This window comes from Musa acuminata, chromosome BXJ3-7 (genome assembly GCF_036884655.1).
Source record: "Musa acuminata AAA Group cultivar baxijiao chromosome BXJ3-7, Cavendish_Baxijiao_AAA, whole genome shotgun sequence".
Classification (NCBI taxonomy): Eukaryota; Viridiplantae; Streptophyta; class Magnoliopsida; order Zingiberales; family Musaceae; genus Musa; species Musa acuminata.
In genome coordinates, this window is record NC_088355.1 from 40,389,664 (window position 1) to 40,402,085 (window position 12,422).

A 12,422-nucleotide genomic window follows, 5' to 3' on the forward strand; every position below is an offset into this window, starting at 1 on the left:
TCCTGCACTGTATGACAACAATACTCAGCTGAAGAAATTTAGCGATGCCCTGCAGAAGATGTGATGCATGCAAATGACACGAGCAAACTGATTTGAGATCACCAAGGCATCATTACAATGATTGTGCAGTAATGAATAACAATAAAGATCTAATCGATGATGTCATCAGACACTTTCTTATTTCATACAATTAATAAAGCTTCGCCACCCTACCTGTGCATAATAAACGCATGTACAACTTCAGATTCAACGTATGTACATGAGAAACCATATATACAACAAAAGATGAATCCTCCAGTGAAGATGATCTGAGCCACCCCATATACCCAAGATTTCACATCAGCCCACAAAATATGGGCCTAATATTCACTCGCTTGCCTGAGATAAAAGGAGCCTGGGAGTCATTTGGTTCAAAGAAATTGGCATATTTCTTAAGTATGGAGATCTATATAGAGGGAAACAAGCAGCCAATTGTCCAACCTAAGAGCAACCCTGCACCAGCCAGACCCAACCCAACAGCAAAGGCAACGGCATATTTGCATATGTGACGTTTGTGCTTTTTACTCCCGTTTCTTGTTATGTTACCTTTGCCTGAGAGTTTCCCCTTCAATGGCATCCAGGGCAGCACAGGGATGATCGTCGCTATCTGATGGTCCTTGATCTTGAGTTGGAGAAAAATGTTATCGAGTTGCAGCACTCGTAGCCACTGCTTGTATGCAAATAGATGTGATGCCTGTCTGAACAACAGCTTGACTATGTGTTCCTTCTCATCATAAGCTTTCTGGGCTGCTATTTCAGCTATCCTAGCTCGGGTTTGGGAATGGTGAAGTGCCTCCAGCAGCTCAGCCCTTGAAAAGTCATGCTCAGATGTATGGTTATCTTCATGTTGTTCATCATTTACATAACCTCGTGTGTGGCTGCATATGATTGTTAGATCAAAAACATATTCAGACACTGTAGTTAAATGGAGGATTCCCTCTTTCAAGACATGTTCATAGCAAAGATAAATAATAGGAAGAGAACATGCCAAGTGGAAGAGACTTTGTCAAAGTTTTGAAGCACAAATAATTGAAGATGACATGTCTGGATGGGCATAAAAGATCAAAGAACAAGCCAACAAGGATATGTAACAGGGTCAAAGCATCACAGAGAATCACTAAGTAAATTAAACATGTGATTTTAACATAGGTCAATTTGTTTGATCTCCATATGGTTTTCAAGGATCATAATTATATGCGTGGATATATATTTATGATTGGTTATGATTAACAAACTACTAATAGGTACAAGTGGATCCCTTAATCAAGCAGCACTAGATTACTCAACTTCAATAAATAATTTTGAATCACTAATCATTCACTTAAATCTTGACATGAAAAACGATCAACAGAATGAGATATCAGTATATAGGACTTCAAAAATATGTCATGTCCAAATTTGCATTGGACACAGACTGTTCCATCCATAGTATGGTCTAATGATTTAAACCAGCCTTAGAAGCAAGAAAGAAAATAAACTGGAAAAGCAGATTTCCAAGCAAAGGACCAGTAAAATACAATTGACAATCGATCCTGCATGAGAATAGCCTTTGGGCTTACTATGCCAGGCATATTATCCAAATTGTGTGATTAGCGGGTTTCTGGACTCGGTTTACCAAATTTAAGTCATTTCAGTGGGTTAAATCATGTCAAAAGCAATCATCTCAATGATGACCCAATTTAAACTGACTTGTTTCTGTATGGGTATGGGACAGTAAGTACAACTTACACCTGTATTAGGTGGCTCAGGTTTGGTTTAAAAATTTGATATTATTGAGTTCAACAAGGATTTTTTATCATTGCATATGCATCTTATGCCCGTCTCAATCTTAACCATCCCATTTTAGTTCTATAAATAATATCCTCATCAACCTCCCCATCCTGTTTTATGATGGATAACAGTTTTTTTTCTTTTAAAGTCAATTTAGGTCAGATTGCACCTTCTACTCCATAGATGTGCCTAATGTTACACTTCGTATAATTGGTCATGAACGTATTTAATCTGCAAAACTTATTCTATAAAGGTTGTCCCCATAACGATTTATCCAGTCTACTCTCAAGCAAGACAACATTATTAACAAACAATATACAGTGTAGAATTTTATTTTGAACAGATTGAGTTCATCGAATTAGAGTTCAAATAGACAAGCATCGAAGGCCAACTGTTAATGCAACCATACAATAATCGGACTAAATTCAATGTTAACAGACAAATATAACACACCATGCAGGCTCACAGAAAAACTATAGAATTTGCTGAAAGATAAAACATATGGTGATAGGGCCTTACCTGTACAATTTCTCTGAATCATGGAGCATATAGCCTCTTTCACCAGAAGACAAATTCTTGTTCTCAGAGTTTGCAAAAGAAAATGTATTATGTGAGTGTTCGTTGGCATTGCTTATGTCTGCACTTAACTTTCTTCCCGATGATGATTGAAAATTCCCACATTTATCCATATTCTCAGAAGAAGAAAGGTTCTTAGTAACATGAATTGTCTCTCTGGGTTTAGGCAGATCACAGTTTTCAATATGCTGTTGCATTGATTTTTGGGCAATTAATAAAGCCAACTCATCTTTGTCTGCAATACGCCACCATGGCTCAGAGTTATTACTCCCAGTCCAAGGTGTTTCAAGGTCCGAAGAAGCCTTTTCTGGCCTTGTCAAACTTAATTGATCAACTGACTCCATATCCAGAAGTTCGTTCTTCTTATGAAAATAATCACTCACAGGTGCCTTCCGCTTTGGTAACTGTTGTGGATTACTGGTTGCTGTCTTAATATCTTTGACCATAGTTTCAGAATCATGCATCACGACAGTTGATGATACCATCGAAGGTGGTTCCAGAATACTCTCTTCCTTTTTAAGAGTAAAATTGTTAAAGTCAATTGGCAAAGATTCCAGATCCAACTTTGATGTTGGGACCATAGTTTCCATGTCCTTCTCATCAACTTCATCTTCTAAGGAGCTTAGTTGCTCAAAGATAAAGTCCTTTTGGTTTCCAAAATTGGGTTGCAGCTGAAGCCACCATTTTGTTTCAGGTGAAAGATTAGCATTCATGGAATTCCTGTTCAAAGGCATCAAGTTGGGAACAGAATTATCTTGTGCAATTGCTGTGTTCCCATTGCCTAAATCATTTTGTGGGGTAGACGATGGACAACAAGCTAATTTTGGAGCTCGTTTTGCATCTTCCTGGACTAGACAACGGTTCGCAGTGCGCTGCCAAGCAGCCCTTGCTTCTGCAGCTGCCATTAGTAGCCCATTTCCTCAAACTATTTTCATAATCTTCATCTGCCAGAGGAAAACATATCAGCTTCATATCCTCATTTAAGAGAAAATCAAACAAACTCTCAGAAGCAAGTCTATCAAAATAACTTAAATTCTAGATGTCAAGCAGATCTGATTTTCAAAGCATTTTCCAGAAACAGTTATACATATAAATAAGCTTCCGAGTTTAAAAGCTTTTTACGGTCAAGACAACCTAAGCTGAAAGGCACTTCCAAATAGAAGTACCTTCAATCTAAGCAGTGCTATATGGTGTTCCACAACATTTTCTGTAACCACGATACTGCTCTGAGATCAATGCCAGTGAGGATCTCCAGTGCTGTGCCATAGGACCTGCCTATATCCACCAATGGAAATCCTTCCCAAAGGAGGACTTTCCTATCTATACCCCGGCAATGGCTACCTAACCCAATATTACATTTGCAACAAAAACAAATATAGTCAGTGGTAACAACAAGGAACTGAGAAGAACATTTTTATTTTTCATAGCAAACTATCTTATATTATATTTTTTTAAAAGGAAGAATTTGATTAAAAAAAAAAAATCTAACAACCAGTTGATTTAAGAAAACTGCAATTGGCATATTTAACTTCTTTCCAAGACCTATCAAGTACAATGACAAACACACAGGGAATCAAGATGCCAACTTCATAGTTTCATTATGAATCCTATCAGCTTCAGCGCCAACTTACTCCAACTAATTAGTCAGGCAGGAATCATGATGAATAATAAGCCATTACAGAGTCTGACAAGGGCTAAGATAGAGCACAAGGAAGCTGCTTGTGGTAGGCTAAAATGAACCCGAGAACTATTAAAAGCACTCGATTTTATTTTTAATGCTATTCAAGACAAGTTAACGAGGTGGGGCCACCATACACTGGTCATAGACTAAATACTGATTTGTAACTTTCTTCTAGGTAACTCTCCATGGAGCAAATTATCAAAAGTCATGGCAGCAACATCAACAGAGAAATAAAACAATAATAGAAGATAACAAGGAGTTGATGGCTTCCATATTTAGATTGACATACATTGGAAGCTAACTATTACTGTCTTCTATTATTGTTTTGTTTCTCTGGCTTCCATATTTAGATTGACATACATTGTGTAAGCAACGAGTTGATGGCTTCCATATCAGACAATAATAAAAAAATATCATGTCATTATATTTTTAACTTTGGCCAATTGGAGAATGATCCTTGTTTTAGTGCCTGAGTCATCAATATCACAACCCAACCTTTTCAAATTAAACATAGTGTTATAGATCACAACTCAATGTTGAGAAGACACCATAGAAGTGTTTTGCGGACTTGAGATATGCTTGCTAACCTGACGTGAACATCAAAAGCTGATACCAGATTCTGAAAAGAAGAATTAAGTTAAATATGCAAAAATGGATTTTGTAAAGGACATAAAAGGTGAGTTGAAGGAAAATAGAAATAAAAAATGACAATCTTATATGATATCAGCGGGGTGCTTTGGAGCTGGATTGCAAGCTCAGATTACCGATAGACTTCCGGTGACAGCGATCAGCGGTCACTGATTTCCAAATATTCTCTATCCAAATTATTGTGATTTTAGACAACATTTGTTCCGATCAGTAACAACTATACTTACTAATACAAAGCACAATTCTGACTTCCAATATATGCAAGTTGTCGGGGCTTGTTTAGATGTATTTTTTGGCCTGTAGTGATGGCAAGTCTTCATAAATTCATGAAAATTGTAAGCAGGAGTTTCACTCAAGAAACCAATGTCCATAATCTTGTGAAGTCTACAACCTTACTTTTCAAAGAAAGGGAAACGCTCCCAAAATCTTCCCTTCCCAAGCAAATATACGCTATCCCTTCATCGTGAATATGGCGAGATTCATCAAGCAGGCTAAAAACCACAACAATCAAAGAAACAGAATAGTAGCCGCACACGGTTCAGTAGACCTTTAGATCAGCAGAAGGCAAGCAAAGGCAACAAAGAGAACAATTTGAGGCCAACCAAATAATTCTCATTTGGCAGATCTAGAAATTGAAATCCTAATTTAGCTACCATTCGAAAAGCACAGCTGACAAAGCTTCAGAAAAGAACAAAGAAGAGGAAAATACAACAACTGGCAGCAAGAGATTTCATAAATCATCGATCATCACCAGATCCGAACAACACGAAAGCCCAAAAGAACCACAATCCATCAACACAAACTAGAACCCATCATGACAACCGACACCTCTAAAATCCCAACAAAATCAGCAAGCAAGCAGGAAATCAAGAGATCAGAAGACAATTTTATGAGAAGACCGGACTCCGGAATCTAATAATCAAGGATCGGGGACGAAGAAACATACTACAGAATTTGTACGGACAAGAAACTTGAGGGAGATCAAATTCCAGAATCAGACCCACTCAGTAGCAGCACGATGATCGACCTGCAAATCTGGTTTGAAGAAAAGAAGAAACCAGAAACGAAATCGGATCACGATGGTATGCGCTCCCTCTCCCTCCCTCTCCCTCTTCGTTTATCTTGCTGGCTTTTGCCATTTTAATCCACTTCGTAATTTCAATCATATAATTTTCCTTTCCCCAAGTAATATCGTAAGCGAAACTTCCAAAAACAGCCACCGACTTGCAGGCCCCCCCGATTTTACACAGTAATATCTTATCGCCTGCGCTCATCGGGGTACGTTGCCGGCGGGTCCCACGAATGGATCGCTCCCACCACCACGATGCGTGCATTTATACATTAGGATTAGGAAGGAAGCAAGAAAATTTTTCCTACCCGCTGACTGCGATGGTACCCGCGTGATGTGCGTGGAGGCAGCAGGCCAAGGATCCTGGGACCCACCTGTTGGCGTCGTCGCAAAGGAGGTAACACGACGGGTGAGGAGAGGGAAGGCACGGACAAGAGACGGTCACCCCAAGAACGTGGACGGAGATGGTCGGCGGAGATTGGGTCGACAAAGACCTCCCTCGCTTTCGGCGGGTGAACGTCAGCGCGTCCGGAGGAAGGGTAGCTGGGTCACATCCGTGGCGACGCGGACGGTTTTGCCGAGTCCGTGTGTGCTCTCCAACCCACACGGAGGCTAACTAGACTCCATCCCAATGGAATACGTATATCTGTAACACTAACAATGTGATCATCCGTCACGACGTATACAAGTCAGGCTATATGTCAAGTTCATTATATTATACGATAGGAGCTAACTGTACTCCATCCCAGTGGAACACGCATATCTGTAACACTAACAATGTGATCATCCGTCCCGACGTATACAAGTCGGGTTATATGTCAAGTTCATTATATTATATAATAGGACGGTGACCCGAGTCCATCACTCCCAGTAAACCATGAGCTCGGTGGACCCCACCAATCCGATGTATGGCACACAGGTTAACGCTGAAGAAAGCTACGGGCAAACTCTTCTCGTGACCGAGTATAAAGGTGCAGAAGCAGGAAGCAAAAGAGGGCTGAGCTGTCTCACCAAACACATCCTCTTCACAACTAAAACGTGGAACGGGGTCTCATCTTTTTCGGTTCTACCTAAACAAGCCCACAAACCAGGTGCCTAAAACTGTGTTCTTACTCTTTCTACCATGACTAGCAGCACCTTTCAGCTCTCGCCAGTTGCCAGGACTCTTTTTATTTTGGTAAGAAGGTTTAGGAATGTATGCAATTCTGGGAATCATGGTATTGAGATTCGTGCAATTTGCACAACGCAGGAGCAAAGCGATCACTGATCTCCAAATGTAGGATGTGGTACTGATTAATTCTAACAAGAAAACCATCAAACCACAACCCGGTAAACCACCAATCAGTACACTGAATTAGAGAAGTAGCAGTGAAGCAGATCATATTTGGCATCTAAAACACTAACCATTCATTGTTGGTTCACGTAATCAAACATGGAGAACTACTAACTACCATTAGTCGCATGTAATTAAGGTCATACGCAAAGATATTGTAATTCCAAACATATTGTTGATAAAATGATTTAGAAAACGAATAAATGGCACTCTTTCAAGTTATATTAACAGATAGATGAGCCTCTTACCTGAAGCAGTGACGAGAAGATGGTCCAACTACCAAGAAGCGCCTTCAATTGCTGGTCCATTCATGGTGATTACTGCCAAAAGCAATGTGTCAGTGACTGAGTCAGCATAGATTAAACAAGATAGAGACCTTGACACCAGGCATTTAGCACTGAATCAAACTGCCTAAATGTATTAAACGAGAAACATGACAAAATCGACAACCATCATAGGTCCATAGCGAAAAGAATGGAACTAAGGAAAGCTGGGAGAGCATGCAGCTCTTATGATGCAACTCTTTTCATCTGCTTGTCTCCTTCTGTTATAAGAATATTTTTGTAGTAGAGCAAAAGCAACAGCCTAACTGCAGTTCACTCACCGTTGGAGAGTACTACAACAGGATAAGTCGGTACTGATCAATCAGAGGATTCCTTTCAGCCATGAATGCATGGAAAAGATAAAGAATATAATAGTAACCCAATGGTCAATACGAGATTTCATTTTCATATCTATCAATTATAAGACCTATCAAAATCTTTGCAAAATCCTGGATTCAAGATGTTTGGTGGGTTTCTATCAGATAAAACTCTTCAGCATTGACGATATCAGAACTGTCAAGATTTTAGTCTGGTTCTGAATACATTACAGTAAGAAGCTCTCCTAAACATGCTTCTGCAAACCCAAATCAAATGTTGGAATATCATCTAATTTGTGGTACTTATCTGATATATTCTGAAGCTCGTGTTTCTTGATGTCGAGTATGTTGCTGCTGCTATTTCAAAGCATTGGGCCCTCTACTTCTGTATTCTTATCATTGCTCGCAGTCTGAAACAAAAGTGAGCACATTCCAAACCAAGTTCCCATAAAAAATTGAAAGACTAGAAAGAAAAATAAAGGGTTAAGATCCATTTTAACTCATTTGGTTTTTAACCATGGACTTCTTAAGTCCTTATAGTTTACTCGTGGTTAAAATAATCTCTATATTTTCAAAAACATAACATATATGGGCTTAAAGTCTGCTTACGTGACATATTGACTCACAATAAATCTTTAATATATTAACACATATAATTTAAGCTTAAAAGGTTAAAATCCATTTTAGCCCCTGTGATTTTGGTCATGAATCCCTTAAGCCCTTATGGTTTACTCGTGTCTAAAATAACCCATACATTTAAAAAATGTAGCATAAAAACCCCTCCTTTTATCAAGTTTGAGTTGATAGGCGTTAGAATCTACTTGCGTGACATGCTGACTCATAATAAATTATTAATATAATAACATAGGTAATTTAAGTTTTAAAAAAAACTGAGACCACCGTTAATGGCGGGAGGAGGCGTTGTCGTGAAAGCAACCACCAGTAGTAGCACTGAGCCGCTGCTACCCAATAAGGCGTTGTACACATGCAACCTCTCCCGCACTGACAACAATCTCAAGAGCTTTTGGTCCTACCTCAAGTAGATGTGTGTTGACCTATCCGACGCTAGGTACGTAGTGGTCTCCTAATCCCTCTTCCTCCTCCTAGGCATCTTTGTCCTTGTCGCCTCTCACTTCATCCTCTCTTATGCCCCCACCCACCGTACCTACAACGTGATGGTCCAACTCTTCCTCACCTCTGCCTCCGACCTCTGCCTTTGTCCATCGCTATAACCTCCGTTGCTTCCTCGATAAGCTGGTTAGGGAGAGCGAGCGGGTTCGGCAAGCCTATATGGACCAACTCAATCGCTCCTTCCGCCTGCTTTCCGTCTATGATGTCATGCTTCATAGGGGAGGTGGATTACAAGGTATGGTGGTACTCGTCGGGATCGGAGCAGGTGCCATCGCAATGGCGGGCAACACCGTGGTGGGCGACGTGGTGACATACGCGTTGGAGTTGGCGAGTTGAATCTATCGGATGTCACTCGCTAGCTCCAGGGCACGTGCCTCCACGGCACTGCCTGCCATTGCGAACGACACCCGCTCCGATCCTGACGAACCACCATACCTTGTAAACCACCTCCCCAGCGAAGAGGTAAAGGTGGGAGAGGCCAAAGGTGGAGGTGAGGGAGAGCTGGACTAGACCACCATGTTGTAGGCGCGATGGGTGGGGGTATAGGAGAGGACGAAGTGCGAGGCGGTGGAGACGAAGACGCCTAGGAGGAGGAAGAGGAACCAAGAGACCACTGCGTGCCTAGTGTCGGATTGGTCGACGCACATCCACTTGAGGCAAGACCAGAAGCTACTGATCTCGTTGTCAGCGAAGGAAAGACTACGTGCATACGATGCCTTGCTAGACAGCAATGGCTCGACGCTGTTGCTGGTGGTCACTTCCATGACGACGCATTCTCCCGCCATTGATGGTGGTCTTAGTTTTTTTTTAAACTTAAATTACATGTGTTATTATATTAATGGTTTATTGTGAGTCAATATGCCACGTAAACAGACTCTGACATCTGTAAACTTAGACTTGATGGGAGGGACTTATATGTTATGTTTTTAAAAATATAGAGGTTATTTTAAATATGAGTAAATCATAAGAGCTCAAGAGGTCCATGACCAAAACGACGAGAGCTAAAATGAACCTTAACCCTTTAAATAAATTACACATGTTAATATATTAATGATTTATTGTGAATCAGCTTATCACGTAAGTAGAGTCTAACGTTTGTTAACTCAAACTTGACGGGAGGAGCTTATATACTACGTTTTTAAAAATATATGGGTTATTTTATACACGAGTAAATCATAAAAACTTAAGAGATCCATAACCAAAATCAAAGAGGTTAAAATGGACTTTAACCTAAAAATAAAAACAAGAAACTACTAAGCTACTAAGTTTTTAGCTTGCCAAGCTCAGTGAAATTAAATTTTCTTTCACCTTATCAAAAGGGCAGCAAATTCTTACTGGGCAGCAAAGTGGACAAGGCTCTACCAATGAGGTCAATGTAACCGTTTCAAATACTGAACTTGAGAGCACGTGGTGCTCTATTCAGGTATTCACGATAAGTAGGAAGTAGGAAAGGGTTGAGATTTCACAGTCAGTATTCAAAGGGCTCGAGCAGCTTATTTGCATTGAAAATTAATACTCAGCAGCTTGAAGAAGAATGAAGAAGCTAAAAGCTCAATATTTCTAATGGTAATTATAAGCCAGTAGGACTTCAAGAAACAGTAACTTCCAACATCAAAGTTGTAGACGTACTCCTGTATAGAACCCTTGAACTTATCCACAGTAAACCAATAATTAGATGTAATTACGGAATTAAATGCCAAGGACTGCACATATTCAGGTTGAACTATTACACATGTAGAAATATAACAATCTTAATATAGATGCAGACATGGGACATTGAGATTAGTCTGGCAAGTACAACTTAGCAAACTAACATTATCTATGTTCAAGACAAACTATTTCATTATATGCAAGATTTCAGTTTCTAGTGAGTGAAAACCACCATTAATAAGGTTTAGCTTCGTTCTTGACATCTTAAGTTGAACTAGTGGTATATATTTTGGTACAAGTTAATTAATTATGATTTCATATTGGTGTCTTCATTAGTGCTAGCTCCTAAACTATAGAACTAATAGACATTCCTAAGAATGTTATCTTAGATTTTAAATAGTTGTATTGATTCACATGTAGAGATCTAATTACCATATTTGACATAATTTCGAGCTTGTTACCATGTAAATCTTCCCTAGAAGAACAATTCTTTCTAGTTACAGGTTGCACAGGCATGGTTACTTATTATACCAAGTAATCCATAACTCACATCCAACGTCAGCTGCTGGGAATAGCTCTTATCATATTTTATGTTACTCACAAAATTGTGATCTCAGGAAACTAAACTGACTTTGATCCAACCCAAGTCATTATCTTGTTCAAGAAAGTAAACAAACCATCATCATCAACCCAAACAAGCAAAGTAGAGCTTTGAATAAGCCAAGTTGACATGGTAGAAAATACACAATACGAAAGGTTAGGAGGTCGGCCATTGACAAACCTCAAGCCACAAGCCAAGTTACATCCTATGAGTTACATTTAGCAAACAAACCCAAACCACAAGAGTTGCATCCGAACAAATCTATCTTATCAAAAGTAAAAATAAAGAAAAATGAACTTATAAGGTCTCAAACCTGTGATCTTCTCATTCTTAGTGTGATGGTGTAACCAAATGAATTTGACACAAGCAAGATCGATCTAAAAGCATCCAAAGTTGCACTAACTTGAAAGCTTGATAAAATTAATCTATTTTGTCAAAAAAATCTACAATATTGAGAAGAAAAAAAAACTTCTATCTGCTTGTATTTATCAAGTGATTAAACAATAGACAGGAACAGCCTCGAGAAAATAAGGACTGGATACCATATAGTTAGTTCTATTGTAATCTCAGCACATCCGGAAGAGCCACATGAACATCTCACTTAAGTCTGGAAAATGGATATTTAGCGTGTCACCCAAACGTCACAGCACCCACATCAAATGTTCTTCACAACTATATACCTAAACTACAAAAGGATGTGGCATCAAATTTCATAATCTTAACCTGATTAAAACAATTTCAAAAAAAAAAGTCCTCACATAAATCTCTCCCTGTTTTCCACCATCCATCTAGTGTAATTCCTCTCACATCTTACATACCCTAAAACTGAAGATTCTCCGAAACAAATTCGACGACAATAGATTAACAGTGATGAGTCGTCCAACTTCCAAAGATTCGGATGCTTCGCTTCACAAGAAGTGGAAAGAGGGTTCTCAAGCGAGACAGAGCAAACATATTTTAACAACCAATAACTAGCATCCTTCCACCAATTCAAGAAATCCAGTGCATGCGATTCTGGGAATTAGAAGTTCCTCGTACCTGTTATTGAACCGGAGCAGTTCGATGAACGAGGGTTGGGATCTCAGGATTCTCCGGACTCCGAAATGCCAAGGAGAGGGAAACCCAGAGCTCTAGATCGAAAGAGGGGAACGAGGGAGGCGGGCTTCTTAAATCGAAGGAGAGCCGGTCCGGAACCCGCGCCAGCTCGACCATGCGATGGTTGCATGATTGGCCTAATCCTATCGACGTGCAACGACGGCAGGGCCGGCCGCACTCATGCTTTTA

At 39.7% G+C, this 12,422-nt stretch overlaps 1 protein-coding gene across 7 annotated transcripts; it reads right to left on the reverse strand.

Moving 5' to 3' along the window:
* Positions 1-74: 74 nt before the first annotated feature.
* LOC103992723 (uncharacterized) lies at positions 75-12,319 on the reverse strand. 7 transcript variants are annotated; one of them, XM_009412541.3, is made up of 4 exons: positions 12,177-12,319; positions 7,365-8,166; positions 2,329-3,329; positions 75-917 (listed from the first exon to the last, which is right to left on the reverse strand). In XM_009412541.3, exons 3-4 carry the CDS (start codon positions 3,288-3,290, stop codon positions 446-448), a joined length of 1,434 nt encoding a protein of 477 aa, XP_009410816.2. In that variant the 5' UTR covers positions 3,291-3,329; positions 7,365-8,166; positions 12,177-12,319; the 3' UTR covers positions 75-445. The 7 variants fall into 7 exon arrangements, with proteins under 7 accessions (XP_009410816.2, XP_009410818.2, XP_009410813.2 ...); XM_009412543.3 differs by having other exon boundaries at positions 7,365-7,436; positions 12,177-12,298; XM_009412538.3 differs by lacking the exons at positions 7,365-8,166; positions 12,177-12,319 and adding exons at positions 3,552-3,726; positions 5,661-5,848.
* Between the last annotated feature and the right edge of the window lie 103 nt (positions 12,320-12,422).